The sequence below is a fragment of the Dendropsophus ebraccatus genome, chromosome 4, assembly GCF_027789765.1.
Source record: "Dendropsophus ebraccatus isolate aDenEbr1 chromosome 4, aDenEbr1.pat, whole genome shotgun sequence".
Classification (NCBI taxonomy): domain Eukaryota; kingdom Metazoa; phylum Chordata; class Amphibia; order Anura; family Hylidae; genus Dendropsophus; species Dendropsophus ebraccatus.
Genome location: NC_091457.1, coordinates 4188768 through 4214204, shown reverse-complemented (window position 1 = coordinate 4214204; position 25437 = coordinate 4188768). Strand labels below are relative to the sequence as shown.

The 25437-nt window shown below is 50.3% G+C and overlaps 1 protein-coding gene across 5 annotated transcripts in view; it reads left to right on the top strand.

Moving 5' to 3' along the window:
- DENND2B (DENN domain containing 2B) overlaps window positions 1-25437 on the top strand; it is a 155329-nt gene that overhangs the window by 68652 nt on the left and 61240 nt on the right. For 4 of the 5 annotated variants that reach the window (XM_069965012.1, XM_069965011.1, XM_069965010.1 and 1 more), the window contains 3 exons: window positions 1857-1952; window positions 19777-20928; window positions 22292-22428. In XM_069965012.1, the coding sequence (XP_069821113.1) occupies window positions 1857-1952; window positions 19777-20928; window positions 22292-22428 (1385 nt within the window). Of the gene's footprint in view, window positions 1-1856; window positions 1953-16310; window positions 16380-19776; window positions 20929-22291; window positions 22429-25437 lie in introns of those variants that run through there. The other variant, XM_069965015.1, reaches the window with a different exon arrangement.

Here is a 25437-nt window from a genome sequence, read left to right as displayed (position 1 = left end):
TGATCAGTAATACTCATCCTATATAATATTGTGTCCTGTATCTCCCTGCACTGTGATCAGTAATATCCTATATAATATTACGTCCTGTATCTCCCTGCACTGTGATCAGTAATGTCCTATATAATATTGTGTCCTGTATCCCCCTGCACTGTGATCAGTAATATCCTATATAATATTGCGTCCTGTATCCCCCTGCACTGTGATCAGTAATATCCTATATAATATTGTGTCCTGTATCTCCCTGCACTGTGATCAGTAATACTCATCCTATATAATATTGTGTCCTGTATCTCCCTGCACTGTGATCAGTAATATCCTAGATAATATTACATCCTGTATCTCCCTGCACTGTGATCAGTAATGTCCTATATAATATTGTGTCCTGTATCTCCCTGCACTGTGATCAGTAATGTCCTATATAATATTGTGTCCTGTATCCCCCTGCACTGTGATCAGTAATATCCTATATAATATTGCGTCCTGTATCCCCCTGCACTGTGATCAGTAATGTCCTATATAATATTGTGTCCTGTATCCCCCTGCACTGTGATCAGTAATATCCTATATAATATTGTGTCCTGTATCTCCCTGCACTGTGATCAGTAATATCCTGTATAATATTGTGTCCTGTATCTCCCTGCACTGTGATCAGTAATACTCATCCTATATAATATTGTGTCCTGTATCTCCCTGCACTGTGATCAGTAATACTCATCCTATATAATATTGTGTCCTGTATCTCCCTGCACTGTGATCAGTAATACTCATCCTATATAATATTGTGTCCTGTATCTCCCTGCACTGTGATCAGTAATATCCTATATAATATTGCGTCCTGTATCTCCCTGCACTGTGATCAGTAATATCCTATATAATATTGTGTCCTGTATCTCCCTGCACTGTGATCAGTAATACTCATCATATTATACAGTGTAGCACCCCTAGTCACTGTGTCCTCCTGTATCAGTGATCAGTAATACTCATTTTATATAATATTGCGTCCTGTATCTCCCTGCATTGTGATCAGTAATACTCATCCTATATAATATTGTGTCCTGTATCTCCCTGCACTGTGATCAGTAATATCCTATATAATATTGTGTCCTGTATCTCCCTGCACTGTGATTAGTAATATCCTATATAATATTGTGTCCTGTATCTCCCTGCACTGTGATCAGTAATACTCATCCTATATAATATTGTGTCCTGTATCCCCCTGCACTGTGATCAGTAATATCCTATATAATATTGTGTCCTGTATCTCCCTGCACTGTGATCAGTAATACTCATCCTATATAATATTACGTCCTGTATCTCCCTGCACTGTGATCAGTAATATCCTGTATAATATTGTGTCCTGTATCTCCCTGCACTGTGATCAGTAATATCCTATATAATATTGTGTCCTGTATCTCCCTGCACTGTGCTCAGTAATATCCTATATAATATTGTGTCCTGTATCTCCCTGCACTGTGATCAGTAATGTCCTATATAATATTGTGTCCTGTATCCCCCTGCACTGTGATCAGTAATATCCTATATAATATTGAGTCCTGTATCTCCCTGCACTGTGATCAGTAATACTCATCCTATATAATATTGTGTCCTGTATCTCCCTGCACTGTGATCAGTAATACTCATCCTATATAATATTGTGTCCTGTATCTCCCTGCACTGTGATCAGTAATGTCCTATATAATATTGAGTCCTGTATCTCCCTGCACTGGTTTGGAGCTGCAGTGGGGACTAACACACAGGAAGATGAGTATATCTATATATACAGATGCGGCCGCGTCCAGGGTATATACACAGGGGGGTGATGGCTGGTTGTAACCTTGTGTCTCTTTCCTTTCCAGGTACTCAGGACCACAGAGGGCAGAGATGACCATGACCGCCAACAAGACGGCAGCCATCCCTCATGCTGCTGGCAGCTGTAGGATCCCGCCGGAACGGTAAGGAATGAAGTGTATGCACTGGAGGAGATGGTGCACCTCTGTCTGGATCCCCGGGGGCCCTAAAAATGACACTAAAGGTACAGGACAGTGACCCACTAGATACAGTGAGGTCTCCTTTAACACCCGCCCCTTCCTCATATAACCGGGGGTCTTCTCCGCTGTATGTGACAGCCGACCCCTCCCTGTATACCCGGGGGGTCTCCTCCGCTGTATGTGACAGCCGACCCCTCCCTGTATACCCGGGGGGTCTCCTCCGCTGTATGTGACAGCCTGCTCCTCGCCGTATACCCTGGGGTCTCCTCCGCTGTATGTGACAGCCGGTCCCACCCTGTATACCCGGGGGTCTCCTCTGCTGTATGTGACAGCCTGCTCCTCCCTGTATACCCGGGGGTCTCCTCTGCTGCATGTGACAGCCGGCCCCTCCCTGTATACCCAGGGGTCTCCCCCGCTGTATGTGACAGCCGGCCCCTCCCTGTATACCCAGGGGTCTCCCCCGCTGTATGTGACAGCCTGCCCCTCCCTGTATACCCGGGGGTCTCCTCCGCTGTATGTGACAGCCGGCCCCTCCCTGTATACCCAGGGGTCTCCCCCGCTGTATGTGACAGCCTGCCCCTCCCTGTATACCCGGGGGTCTCCTCCGCTGTATGTGACAGCCGGCCCCTCCCTGTATACCCAGGGGTCTCCCCCGCTGTATGTGACAGCCTGCTCCTCCCTGTATACCCGGGGGTCTCCTCCGCTGTATGTGACAGCCTGCCCCTCCCTGTATACCCAGGGGTCTCCTCCGCTGTATGTGACAGCCGGCCCCTCCCTGTATACCCGGGGGTCTCCTCCGCTGTATGTGACAGCCGGCCCCTCCCTGTATACCCAGGGGTCTCCTCTGCTGTATGTGACAGCCTGCTCCTCCCTGTATACCCAGGGGTCTCCTCTGCTGTATGTGACAGCCTGCTCCTCCCCGTATACCCTGGGGTCTCTTCTGCTGTATGTGACAGCCGACCCCTCCCTGTATACCCGGGGGTCTCCTCCGCTGTATGTGACAGCCGGCCCCTCCCCCGGGGGGTCTCCTCTGCTGTATGTGACAGCTGGCCCCTCCCTGTATACCCGGGGGTCTCCTCCGCTGTATGTGATAGCCTGCCCCTCCCTGTATACCCGGGGGGTCTCCTCCGCTGTATGTGACAGCCGACCCCTCCCTGTATACCCGGGGGGTCTCCTCCGCTGTATGTGACAGCCTGCTCCTCGCCGTATACCCTGGGGTCTCCTCCGCTGTATGTGACAGCCGGTCCCTCCCTGTATACCCAGGGGTCTCCCCCGCTGTATGTGACAGCCTGCTCCTCGCCGTATACCCTGGGGTCTCCTCCGCTGTATGTGACAGCCTGCTCCTCCCCGTATACCCTGGGGTCTCCTCCGCTGTATGTGACAGCCGGCCCCTCCCTGTATACCCAGGGGTCTTCTCCGCTGTATGTGACAGCCTGCCCCTCCCTGTATACCCGGGGGTCTCCTCCGCTGTATGTGACAGCCGGCCCCTCCCTGTATACCCGGGGGTCTCCTCTGCTGTATGTGACAGCCTGCTCCTCCCTGTATACCCAGGGGTCTCCTCTGCTGTATGTGACAGCCTGCTCCTCCCCGTATACCCTGGGGTCTCCTCCGCTGTATGTGACAGCCGGCCCCTCCCTGTATACCCGGGGGTCTCCTCCGCTGTATGTGACAGCCGGCCCCTCCCCCGGGGGGTCTCCTCTGCTGTATGTGACAGCTGGCCCCTCCCTGTATACCCGGGGGTCTCCGCCGCTGTATGTGATAGCCTGCCCCTCCCTGTATACCCGGGGGGTCTCCTCCGCTGTATGTGACAGCCGACCCCTCCCTGTATACCCGGGGGGTCTCCTCCGCTGTATGTGACAGCCTGCTCCTCGCCGTATACCCTGGGGTCTCCTCCGCTGTATGTGACAGCCGGTCCCTCCCTGTATACCCAGGGGTCTCCCCCGCTGTATGTGACAGCCTGCTCCTCGCCGTATACCCTGGGGTCTCCTCCGCTGTATGTGACAGCCTGCTCCTCCCCGTATACCCTGGGGTCTCCTCCGCTGTATGTGACAGCCGGCCCCTCCCTGTATACCCAGGGGTCTTCTCCGCTGTATGTGACAGCCTGCCCCTCCCTGTATACCCGGGGGTCTCCTCCGCTGTATGTGACAGCCGGCCCCTCCCTGTATACCCGGGGGTCTCCTCCGCTGTATGTGACAGCCGGCCCCTCCCTGTATACCCAGGGTCTCCTCTGCTGTATGTGACAGCTGGCCCCTCCCCGTATACCCGGGGGTCTCCTCTGCTGTATGTGACAGCTGGCCCCTCCCCGTATACCCGGGGGTCTCCTCTGCTGTATGTGACAGCCTGCCCCTCCCTGTATACCCGGGGGTCTCCTCTGCTGTATGTGACAGCTGGCCCCTCCCCGTATACCCTGGGGTCTCCTCCGCTGTATGTGACAGCCTGCTCCTCCCTGTATACCCGGGGGTCTCCTCCGCTATATGTGACAGCTGGCCCCTCCCCGTATACCCGGGGGTCTCCTCTGCTGTATGTGACAGCTGGCCCCTCCCCGTATACCCGGGGGTCTCCTCTGCTGTATGTGACAGCCTGCTCCTCGCCGTATACCCTGGGGTCTCCTCCGCTATATGTGACAGCTGGCCCCTCCCCGTATACCCTGGGGTCTCCTCCGCTGTATGTGACAGCCTGCTCCTCCCTGTATACCCGGGGGTCTTCTCCGCTGTATGTGACAGCCTGCCCCTCCCCGTATACCCGGGGTTTCCTCCGCTATATGTGACAGCTGGCCCCTCCCTGTATACCCGGGGTCTCCTCCGCTGTATGTGACAGCCTGCTGCTCCCTGTATACCCGGGGTCTCCTCCGCTGTATGTGACAGCCTGCTCCTCGCCGTATACCCTGGGGTCTCCTCCGCTGTATGTGACAGCTGGCCCCTCCCCGTATACCCAGGGGTCTCCTCCGCTATATGTGACAGCTGGCCCCTCCCCGTATACCCGGGGTCTCCTCCGCTGTATGTGACAGCCTGCTCCTCCCTGTATACCCGGGGTCTCCTCCGCTGTATGTGACAGCTGGGCCCTCCCTGTATACCCGGGGGTCTCCTCCGCTGTATGTGACAGCCTGTCCCTCCCCGTATACCCTGGGGTCTCCTCCGCTGTATGTGACAGCCGGCCCCTCCCCGTATACCCGGGGGTCTCCTCCGCTGTATGTGACAGCCGGCCCCTCCCTGTATACCCGGGGGTCTCCTCTGTATGTGACAGCCTGCCCCTCCCTGTATACCCTGGGGTCTCCTCCGCTGTATGTGACAGCCTGCCCCTCCCTGTATACCCGGGGGTCTCCTCTGCTGTATGTGACAGCTGGCCCCTCCCCGTATACCCTGGGGTCTCCTCCGCTGTATGTGACAGCCGGCCCCTCCCTGTGTACCCGGGGGTCTCCTCCGCTGTATGTGACAGCCTGCCCCTCCCTGTATACCCGGGGGTCTCCTCCGCTATATGTGACAGCCGGCCCCTCCCTGTATACCCTGGGGTCTCCTCCGCCGTATGTGACAGCCTGCCCCTCCCCGTATACCTGGGGTCTCCTCCGCTGTATGTGACAGCCTGCCCCTCCCTGTATACCCGGGGGTCTCCTCTGTATGTGACAGCCTGCCCCTCCCCGTATACCTGGGGTCTCCTCCGCTGTATGTGACAGCCTGCCCCTCCCTGTATACCCTGGGGTCTCCTCCGCTGTATGTGACAGTCTGCTGCTCCCTGTATACCCGGGGGTCTCCTCTGTATGTGACAGCCTGCTCCTCCCTGTATACCCTGGGGTCTCCTCCGCTATATGTGACAGCTGGCCCTCCCCGTATACCCTGGGGTCTCCTCCGCTGTATGTGACAGCCTGCCCCTCCCCGTATACCCTGGGGTCTCCTCCGCTGTATGTGACAGCCTGCCCCTCCCTGTATACCCGGGGGTCTCCTCTGTATGTGACAGCCTGCCCCTCCCTGTATACCCGGGGGTCTCCTCTGTATGTGACAGCCTGCCCCTCCCTGTATACCCGGGGGTCTCCTCCACAGAATACTTTCCCTATGATGGAATTCATGTTAGGACCATCCGATGAGCTGGCGCGGCTCCAGGAAGCGTTCCTCATGTGTAAGTGCATTATATACGGTGTATGAGACAGGGGCGGCCATGTCTCCTAAGCTGTGCTGCCGGGCATGTCTGGATGACAGCGCATTCCATGCTGTCTCCATTGCATCAGTCAGACGGGATCGGTGACGTCTTTAGGCTTCTCCCGCGTACAGTGGAGGTGACTGGACACATCTGACATATCTGATCTCCGGACCGTCTGATGGCCATAACATGCTGTACCGCCATAGTGTACCCCACAGATCCTGCTATACCGCCATAGTTTTCCCCACAGATCCTGCTGTACAGCCATAGTTTTCCCCACAGATCCTGCTGTACAGCCATAGTGTACCGCACAGATCCTGATATACCGCCATAGTGTACCCCACAGATCCTGCTATACCCCCATAGTGTACCCCACAGATCCTGATATACCGCTATAGTGTACCCCACAGATCCTGCTATACCCCCATAGTGTACCGCACAGATCCTGATATACCGCCATAGTGTACCGCACAGATCCTGATATACCGCCATAGTGTACCCCACAGATCCTGCTATGCCCCCATAGTGTACCCCACAGATCCTGATATACCGCTATAGTGTACCCCACAGATCCTGCTATACCCCCATAGTGTACACCGCAGATCCTGCTATACCCCCATAGTGTACCCCACAAATCCTGCTATACCCCCATAGTGTACCCCACAGATCCTGCTATACCACCATAGTGTACCCCACAGATCCTGCTGTACAGCCATAGTGTACCCCACAGATCCTGCTATACCCCCATAGTGTACACCGCAGATCCTGCTATACCCCCATAGTGTACCCCACAGATCCTGCTATACCCCCATAGTGTACCCCACAGATCCTGCTATACCCCCATAGTGTACCCCACAGATCCTGCTATACCCCCATAGTGTACCCCACAGATCCTGCTATACCCCCATAGTGTACCCCACAGATCCTGCTATACCCCCATAGTGTACCCCACAGATCCTGCTGTACAGCCATAGTGTACCGCACAGATCCTGCTATACCGCCATAGTTTTCCCCACAGATCCTGCTGTACAGCCATAGTGTACCCCAAAGATCCTGCTATACCCCTATAGTGTACACCGCAAATCCTGCTATACCCCCATAGTGTACCCCACAGATCCTGCTATACCCCAATAGTGTACCCCACAGATCCTGCTATACCCCCATAGTGTACCCCAAAGATCCTGCTATACCCCTATAGTGTACCCCACAGATCTTGCCATACAGCCATAGTGTACCCCACGGATCCTGCTGTACAGCCATATTGTACCCCACAGATCCTTCTGTACCGCCATAGTGTACCCCTCAGATCTTGCTGTACTACCATAGTGTACTCCACAGATCCTGCTGTACCACCATAGTGTACCCCACAAATCCTGCTATACCCCCGTAGTGTACCCCACAGATCCTGCTATACTGCATTAGTGTACCGCACAGATCCTGCTATACCCCTATAGTGTACCCCACAGATTCTGAATGTGACGTCTTAGTCTCTTATTCTGCCATACTGTATTCCCACAGATCCTGCTTTACCACCTTACTGTACCCCACAGGTCCTGCTATACTGCCATAGTGTACCCCACAAATCCTGCTATACCACCATAGTGTACCCCACAAATCCTGCTATACCACCATAGTGTACCCCACAGATCCTGCTATACTGTCTTACTGTACCCCACAGATCCTACTATACTACCATACTGTACCCCATAGATCCTACTATACTACCATACTGTACCCCACAAATCCTGCTATACCGCCATAGTGTACCCCACAAATCCTGCTATACCGCCATACTGTACCCTACAGATCCTGAATATGATGTGTTAGCTTCTTATACCGCCATACTATATCCCCACAGATCCTGCTATAACGCTTTACTGTACCCCACAGGTATACGGGTACACCATCATAACGTACCCCACAGATTCTGAATATGATGCCATAGTCTGCTATTCCGCTATACTGCTATACCGCTATACTGCTATTCACCTCTCAGAAGGCCGCAGCTTATATTTGCAGAGCAGGAAGTCTTTGTAGACATAACTACAGAGCAGAACAATGGTATACACTGGCTCAGTATCCAGGGAGCGGAGATACGGCCTACAATAGATTCCTGCAATAAAGTAACTCTCATTCCTGCCTGGTGCAACAAAGCTTCCATCCTGGTGTAGGAATCCCGCTGTATACAGACAGAAGTGTCAATACATATGTGTCATCCGGGCCAAGGACCTAGAGGAGTGACAGAAAACAGACTGTATACTACTATAACATACAGCTATAAGACCTACAATACATATGTGTCATCCAGGCCGCAGACCTAGAGGAGTGACAGAAAACTGACTGTATACTACTATAACATACAGCTAGGAGACCTACAATACATATGTGTCGTGTGGACCAAGGACCTAGAGGAGTGACAGAAAACTGACTGTATACTACTATAACATACAGCTATAAGACCTACAATACATATGTGTCATCCGGGCCAAGGACCTAGAGGAGTGACAGAAAACAGACTGTATACTACTATAACATACAGCTAGGAGACCTACAATACATATGTGTCATCCGGGCCAAGGACCTAGAGGAGTGACAGAAAACAGACTGTATACTACTATAACATACAGCTAGGAGACCTACAATACATATGTGTCATCCGGGCCAAGGACCTAGAGGAGTGACAGAAAACAGACTGTATACTACTATAACATACAGCTAGGAGACCTACAATACATATGTGTCATCCGGGCCGCAGACCTAGAGGAGTGACAGAAAACAGACTGTATACTACTATAACATACAGCTATAAGACCTACAATACATATGTGTCATCCAGGCCAAGGACCTAGAGGAGTGACAGAAAACAGACTGTATACTACTATAACATACAGCTATAAGACCTACAATACATATGTGTCATCCGGGCCAAGGACCTAGAGGAGTGACAGAAAACTGACTGTATACTACTATAACATACAGCTATAAGACCTACAATACATATGTGTCATCCGGGCCAAGGACCTAGAGGAGTGACAGAAAACAGACTGTATACTACTATAACATACAGCTATAAGACCTACAATACATATGTGTCATCCGGGCCAAGGACCTAGAGGAGTGACAGAAAACAGACTGTATACTACTATAACATACAGCTATAAGACCTACAATACATATGTGTCATCCGGGCCAAGGACCTAGAGGAGTGACAGAAAACAGACTGTATACTACTATAACATACAGCTATAAGACCTACAATACATATGTGTCATCCGGGCCGCAGACCTAGAGGAGTGACAGAAAACTGACTGTATACTACTATAACATACAGCTATAAGACCTACAATACATATGTGTCATCCGGGCCAAGGACCTAGAGGAGTGACAGAAAACAGACTGTATACTACTATAACATACAGCTATAAGACCTACAATACATATGTGTCATCCAGACCGCAGACCTAGAGGAGTGACAGAAAACAGACTGTATACTACTATAACATACAGCTAGGAGACCTACAATACATATGTGTCATCCAGGCCAAGGACCTAGAGGAGTGACAGAAAACAGACTGTATACTACTATAACATACAGCTAGGAGACCTACAATACATATGTGTCATCCAGGCCAAGGACCTAGAGGAGCGACAGAAAACTGACTGTATACTACTATAACATACAGCTAGGAGACCTACAATACATATGTGTCATCCGGGCCAACGACCTGGAGGAGTGACAGAAAACTGACTGTATACTACTATAACATACAGCTAGGAGACCTACAATACATATGTGTCATCCAGGCCAAGGACCTAGAGGAGTGACAGAAAACAGACTGTATACTACTATAACATACAGCTATAAGACCTACAATACATATGTGTCATGTGGACCAAGGACCTAGAGGAGTGACAGAAAACAGACTGTATACTACTATAACATACAGCTATAAGACCTACAATACATATGTGTCGTGTGGACCAAGGACCTAGAGGAGTGACAGAAAACAGACTGTATACTACTATAACATACAGCTATAAGACCTACAATACATATGTGTCGTGTGGACCAAGGACCTGTAACATATCAGGATCGGGAGCATGAATTACCGGCTTAATGTTACTGTTATATAGAAGTCGCTGGAGTGTTTGTTGTCTATATTCCCTCCGGAGCGCCGCTCCCCGCCCCGGGTCACACTGTGGTAATCGGCGTAGTAATTGCAGCCGTTGTGTCCTGTGATTGCTCGTGAACTCGCTGAATCACCTTATGTAAATGTGCGCGTCTCGTAGCCTCCGGGGACATCAGGTTGTGAAACGCGTTAATCCCATTCATCATGTTGGTGGTGTTACAAGACGCCTGACAAATGACAGTGTCATTACGCCACAATCCCTCCCCCGCCCCCGTCCTGCTTCACAATCACTTTCCTCTTCTGTCCTGAGGCTGAAACCATTTACAAGAAGAATTCCTGTCTGACATATACGCTGAGCCTTCTTAAAGGGCCCCTGCAAGAAGTGACAGAAAACTGACTGTATACTACTATAACATACAGCTATCAGACCTACAATACATATGTGTCATCCGGGCCGCAGACCTAGAGGAGTGACAGAAAACAGACTGTATACTACTATAACATACAGCTATAAGACCTACAATACATATGTGTCATCCGGGCCGCAGACCTAGAGGAGTGACAGAAAACAGACTGTATACTACTATAACATACAGCTATAAGACCTACAATACATATGTGTCATCCAGGCCAAGGACCTAGAGGAGTGACAGAAAACTGACTGTATACTACTATAACATACAGCTATAAGACCTACAATACATATGTGTCATCCGGGCCAAGGACCTAGAGGAGTGACAGAAAACTGACTGTATACTACTATAACATACAGCTATAAGACCTACAATACATATGTGTCATCCAGGCCAAGAACCTAGAGGAGTGACAGAAAACAGACTGTATACTACTATAACATACAGCTAGGAGACCTACAATACATATGTGTCATCCAGACCGCAGACCTAGAGGAGTGACAGAAAACAGACTGTATACTACTATAACATACAGCTATAAGACCTACAATACATATGTGTCATCCAGGCCAAGGACCTAGAGGAGTGACAGAAAACAGACTGTATACTACTATAACATACAGCTATAAGACCTACAATACATATGTGTCATCCAGGCCAAGGACCTAGAGGAGTGACAGAAAACAGACTGTATACTACTATAACATACAGCTATAAGACCTACAATACATATGTGTCATCCGGGCCGCAGACCTAGAGGAGTGACAGAAAACAGACTGTATACTACTATAACATACAGCTATAAGACCTACAATACATATGTGTCATCCGGGCCGCAGACCTAGAGGAGTGACAGAAAACAGACTGTATACTACTATAAGATTTTCTGTATGACATACACGCCTAGCCTTCTTAAAGGGCCCCTGCAAGAATGCTATAGGGGTGGGACTTATCTGTAAAAGGGAGTGACCTAATTACTTTATAGAATTAGTTAGGGGTATGTCTTACGTGTGTCCTTTAGATTCGGCCTGATCCACACCCCTCCTGCCTGAGTGTTCAGGGGTTGTGTGTTTTCCGCACAGTATCAGCTGTGGCCCCAGCTCATTCTTTGCTTCTCTCTTTTTTTTTTTTTTTTCTAGAAACATAAAAGAGTAAAGTTGCCTCTGCCCTGTGGAAAGTCCCTGGTTGTTTCCTATGGGTGCCGACTTATCTATGGGTGCTCCGTGTGTACAGTGTGTGTGTGGGGGGGGTGCTCCGTGTGTACAGTACAGGCGGTGGAGGGAGGGGTTCTCCTAGTGTACAGTACAGGCGGTGGGGGAAGTGCTCCTAGTGTACAGTACAGGCGGTGGAGGAAGGGGTGCTCCTAGTGTACAGTACAGGCGGTGGAGGGAGGGGTGCTCCTAGTGTACAGTACAGGCGGTGGAGGAAGAGGTGCTCCTAGTGTACAGTACAGGCGGTGGAGGGAGGGGTCCTCCTAGTGTACAGTACAGGCGGTGGAGGGAGGGGTGCTCCTAGTGTACAGTACAGGCGGTGGAGGGAGGGGTGCTCCTAGTGTACAGTACAGGCGGTGGAGGGAGGGGTGCTCCTAGTGTACAGTACAGGCGGTGGAGGGGGGGTGCTCCTAGTGTACAGTACAGGCGGTGGAGGAAGAGGTGCTCCTAGTGTACAGTACAGGCGGTGGAGGAAGGGGTGCTCCTAGTGTACAGTACAGGCGGTGGAGGAAGAGGTGCTCCTAGTGTACAGTACAGGCGGTGGAGGAAGGGGTGCTCCTAGTGTACAGTACAGGCGGTGGAGGAAGAGGTGCTCCTAGTGTACAGTACAGGCGGTGGAGGAAGGGGTGCTCCTAGTGTACAGTACAGGCGGTGGAGGAAGGGGTGCTCCTAGTGTACAGTACAGGCGGTGGAGGAAGGGGTGCTCCTAGTGTACAGTACAAGCGGTGGAGGGAAGGGGTGCTCCTAGTGTACAGTACAGGCGGTGGAGAAAGAGGTACTCCTAGTGTACAGTACAGGCGGTGGAGGAAGGGGTGCTCCTAGTGTACAGTACAGGCGGTGGAGGAAGGGGTGCTCCTAGTGTACAGTACAGGCGGTGGAGGAAGAGGTACTCCTAGTGTACAGTACAGGTGGTGGGGGAAGTGCTCCTAGTGTACAGTACAGGCGGTGGGGTAAGTGCTCCTAGTGTACAGTACAGGCGGTGGAGGAAGGGGTGCTCCTAGTGTACAGTACAGGTGGTGGGGGAAGTGCTCCTAGAGTACAGTACAAGCGGTGGGGGAAGTGCTACTAGAGTACAGTACAGGCGGTGGAGGAAGGGGTGCTCCTAGTGTACAGTACAGGCGGTGGAGGAAGGGGTGCTCCTAGTGTACAGTACAGGCGGTGGGGGAAGTGCTCCTAGTGTACAGTACAGGCGGTGGAGGAAGGGGTGCTCCTAGTGTACAGTACAGGCGGTGGGGGAAGTGCTCCTAGTGTACAGTACAGGCGGTGGGGTAAGTGCTCCTAGTGTACAGTACAGGCGGTGGAGGAAGGGGTGCTCCTAGTGTACAGTACAGGCGGTGGGGGAAGTGCTCCTAGAGTACAGTACAAGCGGTGGGGGAAGTGCTCCTAGAGTACAGTACAGGAGGTGGGGTAAGTGCTCCTAGTGTACAGTACAGGTGGTGGGGGAAGTGCTCCTAGAGTACAGTACAGGAGGTGGGGTAAGTGCTCCTAGTGTACAGTACAAGCGGTGGGGGAAGTGCTCCTAGTGTACAGTACAGGCGGTGGGGGAAGTGCTCCTAGAGTACAGTACAGGCGGTGGGGTAAGTGCTCCTAGTGTACAGTACAGGCGGTGGGGGAAGTGTTCTTAGTGTACAGTACAGGCGGTGGGGGAAGTGCTCCTAGAGTACAGTACAGGAGGTGGGGTAAGTGCTCCTAGTGTACAGTACAAATTACTTTATAGAATTAGTTAGGGGTATGTCTTACGTGTGTCCTTTAGATTCGGCCTGATCCACACCCCTCCTGCCTGAGTGTTCAGGGGTTGTGTGTTTTCCGCACAGTATCAGCTGTGGCCCCAGCTCATTCTTTGCTTCTCTCTTTTTTTTTTTTTTTTCTAGAAACATAAAAGAGTAAAGTTGCCTCTGCCCTGTGGAAAGTCCCTGGTTGTTTCCTATGGGTGCCGACTTATCTATGGGTGCTCCGTGTGTACAGTGTGTGTGTGTGTGTGGGGGGGGGGGGGGTGCTCCGTGTGTACAGTACAGGCGGTGGAGGGAGGGGTTCTCCTAGTGTACAATACAGGCGGTGGAGGGAGGGGTGCTCCTAGTGTACAGTACAGGCGGTGGAGGAAGAGGTGCTCCTAGTGTACAGTACAGGCGGTGGAGGGAGGGGTGCTCCTAGTGTACAGTACAGGCAGTGGAGGAAGAGGTGCTCCTAGTGTACAGTACAGGCGGTGGAGGAAGGGGTGCTCCTAGTGTACAGTACAGGCGGTGGAGGAAGAGGTGCTCCTAGTGTACAGTACAGGCGGTGGAGGAAGGGGTGCTCCTAGTGTACAGTACAAGTGGTGGAGGGAAGGGGTGCTCCTAGTGTACAGTACAGGCGGTGGAGAAAGAGGTACTCCTAGTGTACAGTACAGGCGGTGGAGGAAGGGGTGCTCCTAGTGTACAGTACAGGCGGTGGAGGAAGGGGTGCTCCTAGTGTACAGTACAGACGGTGGAGGAAGAGGTACTCCTAGTGTACAGTACAGGTGGTGGGGGAAGTGCTCCTAGTGTACAGTACAGGTGGTGGGGGAAGTGCTCCTAGTGTACAGTACAGGCGGTGGGGTAAGTGCTCCTAGTGTACAGTACAGGCGGTGGAGGAAGGGGTGCTCCTAGTGTACAGTACAGGTGGTGGGGGAAGTGCTCCTAGAGTACAGTACAAGCGGTGGGGGAAGTGCTACTAGAGTACAGTACAGGCGGTGGAGGAAGGGGTGCTCCTAGTGTACAGTACAGGCGGTGGGGGAAGTGCTCCTAGTGTACAGTACAGGCGGTGGAGGAAGGGGTGCTCCTAGTGTACAGTACAGGCGGTGGGGGAAGTGCTCCTAGTGTACAGTACAGGTGGTGGGGTAAGTGCTCCTAGTGTACAGTACAGGCGGTGGAGGAAGGGGTGCTCCTAGTGTACAGTACAGGCGGTGGGGGAAGTGCTCCTAGAGTACAGTACAAGCGGTGGGGGAAGTGCTCCTAGAGTACAGTACAGGAGGTGGGGTAAGTGCTCCTAGTGTACAGTACAGGCGGTGGGGGAAGTGCTCCTAGAGTACAGTACAGGCGGTGGGGTAAGTGCTCCTAGTGTACAGTACAAGCGGTGGGGGAAGTGCTCCTAGTGTACAGTACAGGCGGTGGGGGAAGTGCTCCTAGAGTACAGTACAAGCGGTGGGGGTCCTCCTAGTGTACAGTACAGGCGGTGGGGGTCCTCCTAGTGTACAGTACAGGCGGTGGGGGAAGTGCTCCTAGAGTACAGTACAAGCGGTGGGGGTCCTCCTAGTGTACAGTACAGGCGGTGGGGGTCCTCCTAGTGTACAGTACAGGCGGTGGGGGAACTGCTCCTAGTGTTCAGTACAGGTGTTGGTAGTGGGGGGGGGGGTGCTCCGCGTTTACAGTACTGGCAGTGTGTGGGGGGGGTGCTCCGCGTGTACAGTACAGGTGGGTGAGGGGGGTGGTCCTCGTGTACAGTACATGCTCGGGGGGGGGGGGGGGTGCTCCTCAAGTACAGTACAGTACCCTATTACCTGAATATATATAATATATGGAGGTGACATCGCACTGCTGTTACCCTGTCACCTGTATATATAAAATAGAGTGGTGACATCACACTGCTGTTAACCTGTCACCTGTATATATATAATAATAGAGGGGGACATCACACTGCTGTTACCCCGTCACCTGTATATATAATATAGAGGGGGACATCACACTGCTGTTACCCCATCACCTGTATATATAATATAGGGGGGGTGACATCACACAGCTATTACCCCGTCACCTGTATATATAATTTAAAGGGTGACATCACACTGCTGTTACCCCGTCACCTGTATATATAATATAGGGAGGTGACATCACACTGCTGTTACCCCGTCACCTGTATATATAATATAGAGGGGTGACATCACACTGCTGCTACCCCGTCACCTGTATATATAATATAGGGTGTGACATCACACTGCTGTAACCCCGTCACCTGTATATATAATAATAGAGGGGTGACACTGCTGTAACCCCATCACCTGTATATATACAGTATATATATATATATATATATATATATATATAATATAGGGTGTGACAATACACTGCTGTTACCCCGTCACCTGTATATATAATATAGGGAGGTGACATCACACTGCTGTTACCCTGTCACCTGTATATATAATATAGAGGGGTGGCATCACACTGCTGCTACCCCGTCACCTGTATATATAATATAGGGTGTGACATCACACTGCTGTAACCCCGTCACCTGTATATATAATAATAGAGGGGTGACACTGCTGTAACCCCATCACCTGTATATATAATAATAGAGGGGTGACACTGTTGTTCCCCCTGGCAGCGGCAGGAGTTAATCCCGCCACCATTGTGCACAGTAATCCTCCTCTGCCCCTTGGCATGCTGGGTACTGTGTGAGCTGTCAGGTGAGCTGGATGCAGGGCACACCCATAGGTGCTGTGTACAGGTGTGGGGAGGAGAGCGGGATCCCTGTGTGCCGGCTTTCCATAAGGTCAGTGCTCTGTGCAGTCACACACAGGTGTTCGGGGGCCGCGGGGGGCCAGGATACCTGGGCTAGGGCTTGTAATGGGGGGAGGGGGGTCCTGTCTTTCCACAGACCCATTATGTCCTAGACCAGGGATGGGGACCAGACATGATGGGAGTTGTAGTTTTGCAGCAGCAGCCGTAGGGCCGGAGTTCCCCATCCTTGGCCTACACTCACATCCTTCCTTTTCTCATTTTCCCATGAAGCAGGAAGATCAGGATGAGCAGCTGTGACAGGCCCCGTCCCACATGGGATAGAGTCTCTATTGGCTGCGCTGCCTCTGCAGGTTTACATGGGACTGCACGCTGGGGCGTGAGTACAGCAATCACATACAGCACAATGTGAGAGGAGCGGCCTGACAGGGACAGACACCATTTAAAGGAATTCTCTGCATTTCCTTATCAGCACCAAGCGCTCTGCTTGCTGTTAAAGGGGAACTCCAGCGAAGCTCTTTTACTTTCAAATCACCTGGTGACAGCAAGTGCCAGATATTTGTAATTTACTTCTATATAAAAATCTCTCCAGTCTTCCAGTACTTATCAGCTGTTGTATGTCCTGCAGGAAGTGGGGTATTCTTTCCAGTCTGACACAGTGCTCTCTGCTGCCACCTCTGTCCATGTCAGGAACTGTCCAGAGCAGCAGCAAATCCCCATAGAAAACCTCTCCTGCTCTGGACAGTTCCTGACATGGACAGAGGCGGCAGCAGAGAGCACTGTGTCAGACTGGAGAGAATACACCACTTCCTGCAGGACATACAGCAGCTGATAAGTACTGGAAGACTGGAGAAAAAACATTAGGTGAACAATCCCTTTAAGCCCCTGTAACTGGAGAGAAGTTTGGAAAAGTTGGGAAATCTCTCCTGCTGTGGCAGCAGCCATATTGGTTGTTACCCCACTGCTGTGCGGGGGTGCTGGGGTCAGTAACACAGGCCGGGGGCATCTCTCCCAGGCAGGGCCTCCAGCGGCGCTCTGGCTCTTTATGGTGCGGGGTCTGTGTAGCTCGGCAGCCGCTGTGTAGATGGAGATGACGCCATCTTATAGCCAAGTATCCTGCGGAGGAGGCCACATAGATCCGTGTACGCACAGGGGGTCCAGGAGGAGGAGCACAGTATGTGTGATAGGGAGCTGGAAAGTGACACCGGCTCAGACGCCCCCGGCAACCAATCAGATTACACCTCTCATTTTCCAAAGCATCTGCGAGGAATGAAAGGTGGAATCTGATTGGTTGCCGGGGGCGTCTGAGCCAGTTTCACTTTACACCATGTCTGATTAATCTCCCCTCATAACCCTATTACACCTACTGTCTACCCTGTGTATGTGTGTATATATATATATATATATATATATATATATATATATATATATCTCCAGGACAGATAGACATGACATCACAGGTTCTCCATACCCCGGTGTATACCATCCTCCTCCTGTGTTATATACATGTAACATACCCCGGTGTATACCATCCTCCTACTGTGTTATATATACATGTAACATACCCCGGTGTGTACCATCCTCCTCCTGTGTTATATATACATGTAACATACCCCGGTGTGTACCATCCTCCTCCTGTGTTATATATACATGTAACATACCCCGGTGTATACCATCCTCCTCCTGTGTTATATATACATGTAACATACCCCGGTGTGTACCATCCTCCTCCTGTGTTATATATACATGTAACATACCCCGGTGTATACCATCCTCCTCCTGTGTTATATATACATGTAACATACCCCGGTGTATACCATCCTCCTCCTGTGTTATATACATGTAATATACCCCGGTGTATACCATCCTCCTCCTGTGTTATATATACATGTAACATACCCCGGTGTGTACCATCCTCCTCCTGTGTTATATATACATGTAACATACCCCGGTGTATACCATCCTCCTCCTGTGTAATATATACATGTGACATACCCCGGTGTATACCATCCTCCTCCTGTGTTATATATACATGTGACATACCCCGGTGTATACCATCCTCCTCCTGTGTTATATATACATGTAACATACCCCGGTGTATACCATCCTCCTCCTGTGTTATATATACATGTAACATACTCCGGTGTATACCATCCTCCTCCTGTGTTATATATACATGTAACATACCCCGGTGTATACCATCCTCCTCCTGTGTTATATACATGTAACATACCCCGGTGTATACCATCCTCCTCCTGTGTTATATACATGTAACATACCCCGGTGTATACCATCCTCCTCCTGTGTTATATACATGTAATATTCCCCGGTGTATACCATCCTCCTCCTGTGTTATATACATGTAACATACCCCCGTGTATACCATCCTCCTCCTGTGTTATATACATGTAACATACCCCGGTGTATACCATCCTCCTCCTGTGTTATATATACATGTAACATACCCCGGTGTGTACCATCCTCCTCCTGTGTTATATACATGTAACATACCCCGGTGTATACCATCCTTCTCCTGTGTTATATATACATGTAACATACCCCGGTGTATACCATCCTCCTCCTGTGTTATATACATGTAATATACCCCGGTGTATACCATCCTCCTCCTGTGTTATATATACATGTAACATACCCCGGTGTATACCATCCTCCTCCTGTGTTATATACATGTAACATACCCCGGTGTATACCATCCTCCTCCTGTGTTATATACATGTAATATACCCCGGTGTATACCATCCTCCTCCTGTGTTATATACATGTAACATACCCCGGTGTATACCATCCTCCTACTGTGTTATATATACATGTAACATACCCCGGTGTATACCATCCTCCTACTGTGTTATATACATGTAACATACCCCGGTGTATACCATCCTCCTCCTGTGTTATATACATGTAATATACCCCGGTGTATACCATCCTCCTCCTGTGTTATATATACATGTAACATACTCCGGTGTATACCATCCTCCTCCTGTGTAATATATACATGTAATATACCCCGGTGTATACCATCCTCCTCCTGTGTTATATATACATGTAACATACACCGGTGTATACCATCCTCCTCCTGTGTTATATATACATGTAACATACCCCGGTGTATACCATCCTCCTCCTGTGTTATATACATGTAACATACCCCGGTGTATACCATCCTCCTCCTGTGTAATATATACATGTGACATACCCCGGTGTATACCATCCTCCTCTGTGTTATATATACATGTAACATACACCGGTGTATACCATTCTCCTCCTGTGTTATATACATGTAACATACCCTGGTGTATACCATCCTCCTCCTGTGTTATATATACATGTAACATACCCCGGTGTATACCATCCTCCTCCTGTGTTTGATCTAGAGGTCATGTGATCACTCTGTGCTCTTCTCTCTCCAGGTCTCAGTCGGTCTCTCCCCCGCCGGTTCTCTCTCCGGTCCGGACCCTGTCCTATCCTCTCAGTGACAGCGAGGAGTTCTGCAGAGCCAACCGGTTTCCTAGCATATCCAGCACTGACAGACTGGTCATCAAGGACTGGACCCTGCGCGGCTCTAGTGTGCGAGACCCCCGCCTGCTCTCCCCGGGGGCTGATACCTCCAACCACTTGTCCAAATCGGTGAGCGTCGCCTGTCTGGACAAAAGACTTTCCGTATTTAAGGGCCCCAACCAGAAGGAGAATGTAGTGGAGGCCAAGGAGGGGGATGTGATCGGGAACTGCCAGATCAGCCGCAGCACCCTATCCCTGGGGTCTGCCGCCAACCAGCGCAGTCGACCGCACAAAAGGTCCACCGCCACCACCGTCCGCTCACAGGTGCTTGACATTCGGCGTAAGATTTCAGAATGGGAGTGCAGAGGGGAAGCCTCTCCGCGTCTCGGCCTCCTCGTGGACAGAGGAGACCCGGGTGAGGGATGCCCCAGCATGCTGGCGTCACCGAGCAGTGAGAAGACCTTCGACTTCAGAGGATACCGGAGAATGAGCAGAACCTTTTCTGAGTGTTCCTATCCGGAGACCGAGGAGGAGGAGAGCACCACGGCCTCGGAGCGAGAATCTCTTTACCGGTATGAGAGGCGGTCCAGTCGGACAGAACCCGCCAACGCCTTCATCAGAGGGTCCAGGAAGGAGTCCTCCGCCGTGCTGAACCGGATCCAGAAAATCGAGCAGGCGCTGAAGGAGAACCCGGGCACGGGCCTCCCCCAGCTACCCAGCAGTTGTTTCAGCGTGGACCTGGGCAGGAAACGCTCCATCACTTCAGGTACTTCAGAGAGTGCGAGCGACAGACCAGTAAATACGGTAACGGAGCAAGAGAAGAACGCCAAGCCGGGAACTACCGCAAACTCCACTGCTCCCACCCCTGAGAGCCCCGCACCCGACGTCAACCCCGTCCCCAAACCCAAAAGGACATTTGAGTATGAAGCCGATAAAAGTCACCGAAACAACCTGAATAATCTACCTCCACCCTCCTCACCCGTATCCCCACCCCCGCTCCCATCCACACCAGCACCACCCGTCACCAGGAGACCCAAGAAGGAGCACCGCAGATCTCAGAGCAGGTACGTCATCTCATACAGCTGTACACATATATATATATATATACACGTTATACCAGCTGTACATATATAATTATATACAGTATATACCCAGGTTATACCAGCTGTACATTTATAATTATATACAGTATATACCCAGGTTATACCAGCTGTACATATGTAATTATATACAGGAGATCCCCAGGTTATACCAGCTGTACATATATAATTATATACAGTATATACCCAGGTTATACCAGCTGTACATATATATTATATACAGCATATACCCAGGTTATACCAGCTGTACATATATAATTATATACAGTATATACCCAGGTTATACCAGCTGTACATATATATATTATATACAGTATATACCCAGGTTATACCAGCTGTACATATATAATTATATACAGTATATACCCAGGTTATACCAGCTGTACATATATATATTATATACAGTATATACCCAGGTTATACCAGCTGTACATATATAATTATATACAGTATATACCCAGGTTATACCAGCTGTACATATATAATTATATACAGTATATACCCAGGTTATGCCAGCTGTACATATATATTTATATACAGGCGATCCCCAGGTTATACCGGCTGTACATATATAATTATATACAGTTTATACCCAGGTTATACCAGCTGTACATATATAATAATATACAGTATATACCCAGGTTATACCAGCTGTACATATATATTATATACAGTATATACCCAGGTTATACCAGCTGTACATATATAATTATATACAGTATATACCCAGGTTATACCAGCTGTACATATATAATTATACACAGGAGATCCCCAGGTTATACCAGCTGTACATATATAATTATATACAGGAGATCCCCAGGTTATACCAGCTGTACATATATAATTATACACAGTATATCCCCAGGTTATACCAGCTGTACATATATAATTATATACAGGAGATCCCCAGGTTATACCAGCTGTACATAAATAATTATATACAGTATATACCCAGGTTATACCAGCTGTACATATATAATTATATACAGTATATACCCAGGTTATACCAGCTGTACATATATATTATATACCGTATATACCCAGGTTATACCAGCTGTACATATATAATTATATACAGTATATACCCAGGTTATACCAGCTGTACATATATATTTATATACAGGCGATCTCCAGGTTATACCAGCTGTACATATATATTTATATACAGGCGATCTCCAGGTTATACCAGCTGTACATATATTTATATACAGGAGATCCCCAGGTTATACCAGCTGTACATATATAATTATATACAGTATATTCCCAGGTTATAGCAGTTCTATAGGTGGTGACTCTGTATACATGTATTGATCTCTCCTCCTTACAGGAAGTCTCTGGAGTTGGAGGACACCTCCAGTGTTCAGTCTTTGGGTTCCCCGTCCCCGGTGGAGAACGGTACGGATAAGAAGCGCCGCTCTGGATCTAAAAGCACTTTAGAGGAGAACACCTACGAGGATATAGTGGGTGAGATGGGATCAGCTGTGTATATAGCATCTATAGGGGGCGCTGACACCTCCCCATCTGTCTGCGGGTGCATCCAGTATGGCTTCCTCATGAGTGTCACTCAGCTTTCCCGGCTTCCTGCATGTCTGCCCACTACCTTCCGCAATAGGCGCCCGGGCGGTGCGGCCCCTTGATGGCGGCCATGTTGGTTGTCACCTGACTAGAGACAGCTGTAAATAAATAGAATTCATGAAGCTGAGAGGCGTTGTGGCTGTGGGGCTCTCGGGGGGCTGCGGCTCTGTGTAGTTACAGAGACGGTGGATTGTTCCCCCGTCCGTGGGGGATCCGGGGGACCTCCTTAGCCAATGGCGTCGGGCCGGGATCGGAGCCAAACATGGTCTGAGCTGCAGTTCATTTTTCATAAGTTACATAGAAAACTCAGCGGAGCCGATATTGGAAACACATTGTGTGCCGAGCGGCTGAACTCTGCAAAGAATCCGCCATGGCCGCCCTCCAGCATGTATCCATCCCGGGGGGCGAGCAGCACGGTGACCTCTGGAGCGCCCCCACAGACTGCAGGAGGATGATCTGTCTCGCTGATCACTATCTGCCCCTCCTGTAATCCCCCCCAGAGCCCTCATCTCTTATAATAATCTGACGGATCAGGAGGATTTCTTCTAGAACGCTGATCTGTGGCTGCCCCATAGAGATCAGTGACTAGTGCCCCCCGTTACTGTGAGGACCCCAACACTGCTACAGCTTCATGATATAGTCATACGTTATTATGTATTATACTCCAGAGCTGCACTCACTGTTCTGCTGGTCTGTTTATGTTCAATATAAGGGGTTAATAGCCCCGTCCTCAGTAGGGGGTCCCGGGGCACATCTTCCATCGCTAGAGATGACTGATCCCCCCTGTACAGGTTTCCTCAGTGAAGGATGTAGATTACACGTCTGTAGTATATAATATATAGCATCCTGCACATCTGCACAAATAAATAGCATTGGGGTCATCCGGGGGCTGCTGAGCACGCCCACAATCTCCTCTCACATATCTTACCTCATACATCTTAGTGAGGAGACCACTGGCTGACTGCACAGACTGTGCGCTACGTGGCGCCATTTACCATGGTGTCATCTTCTCCGCGCCCCCTCAGCAGAGCACGTACCGGGGGGGATATATGTCAGATGATAGTATACGGTCGGCTATTCACCGCGTGAGCAGACAACTCCGCTCCACAAGGTCTCATGGATAAGGGAGAAGCTCTGCTCAATCTGTGCATAGCTCATAATAATGTGCTCTAGTGACCCCCAGAGCTGCACTCACAATCCTGTCACCAGAGAGCAGCTTCTGTGCAGGTCTATGTGTCTCCATGGTTACAGACTACAATCCCTGCGTAGTCTGATCCTGCAAACATGGCTCACATCACTCTGTCTCCTTTTTGATGCTTTACACCAGTGATGGGCAACCTTTTAAGCTTGGTGTGTCAGCATTCGGCAATAAAAAGGTGTATAACTCGGATGGTGTGTCATTTCGAGATAAAACACCATAATATTGCGATATTTATAGTTTAAAATAACAAAAATATGTAATTGTAATATATAACTGTACTTAATAAACAAAAAAATAATTATTGTGTGACGTAAACTACAAACCACACACACCCTACCCAACCTGACCCCCATCCCTCCCCATACACTATCCCACCTGACCCCCATCCCTCCCCATACACTACCCCACCTGATCCCCATACGCTACCCCACCTGACCCCCATCCCTCCCCATACACTACCCCACCTGAACCCCATCCCTCCCCATACACTACCCCACCTGACCCCCATCCCTCCCCATACACTACCCCACCTGAACCCCATCCCTCCCCATACACTACCCCACCTGATCCCCATCCCTGACCATACACTACCCCACCTGACCCCCATCCCTCCCCATACGCTACCCCACCTGACCCCCATCCCTGACCATACACTACCCCACCTGATCCCCATATGCTACCCCAGTGCTTCTCAAACTGTGAGGCGGGCCTCACCAGTGAGGCGCCCCCTAGTTGTTGGTGAGGCCCAGCTGGGGAGCCATTTTTCACATAGTAACTATGATCTGCAAAGTAGTGACTGTTTGCAAAAATCTCCATTTTACCAACATTATTAATTTATTTCGTAGTTGCTTTATTAGTATCTAGAGCTTGGGAGATGGGTAAAAGGTAGCCCTAGCATTATTTAAATGGACTTCAACCACAGATAATGAGGCCCAGGCATCCTCTTGGTCAGTCTGGTGAGGCCCAAGCATTGCCTTGGTCTGTTGAGTGAGGCTCCAGTAAAAAAAGTTTGAGAAGCACTGCGCTACCCCACCTGACCCCCATCCAGACACACACAGTACCCCACCTGACCTCCATCCCTCCCCATACACTAACCCAACTGACCACCATCCCTGCCCATACACTACCCTACCTAACCCTTCCCCATACACTACCCTACCTTACCCTTCCACAAACACAATTCCCCACCTGACCCCTATCCCTCCCCATACACTACCCTACCTGACCCTTCCACACACACTACCCCACCTGACCCCCATCCCTCCCCATACACTACCCCACCTGACCACCATCCCTGCCTATACACTACCCTACCTTACCCTTCCACATACACACTACCCTACCTGACCCTTTCACACACACACACACACACACACACACTATCCCACCTGACCCCCATCCCTCCCCATACACTACACTACCCCACCTGACTCCCATCCCTCCCCATACACTACCCTACCTGACCCTTCCACACACACACACTACCCCACCTGACCCTTTCACACACACACACTACCCCACCTGACCCCCATCCCTCCCCATACACTACCCTACCTGACCCTTTCACACACACACACACACACACTCACACACACAATATCCCACCTGACCCCCATCCCTCCCCATACACTACACTACCCCACCTGACCCCCATCCCTCCCCATACACTACCCTACCTGACCCTTTCACACACACAC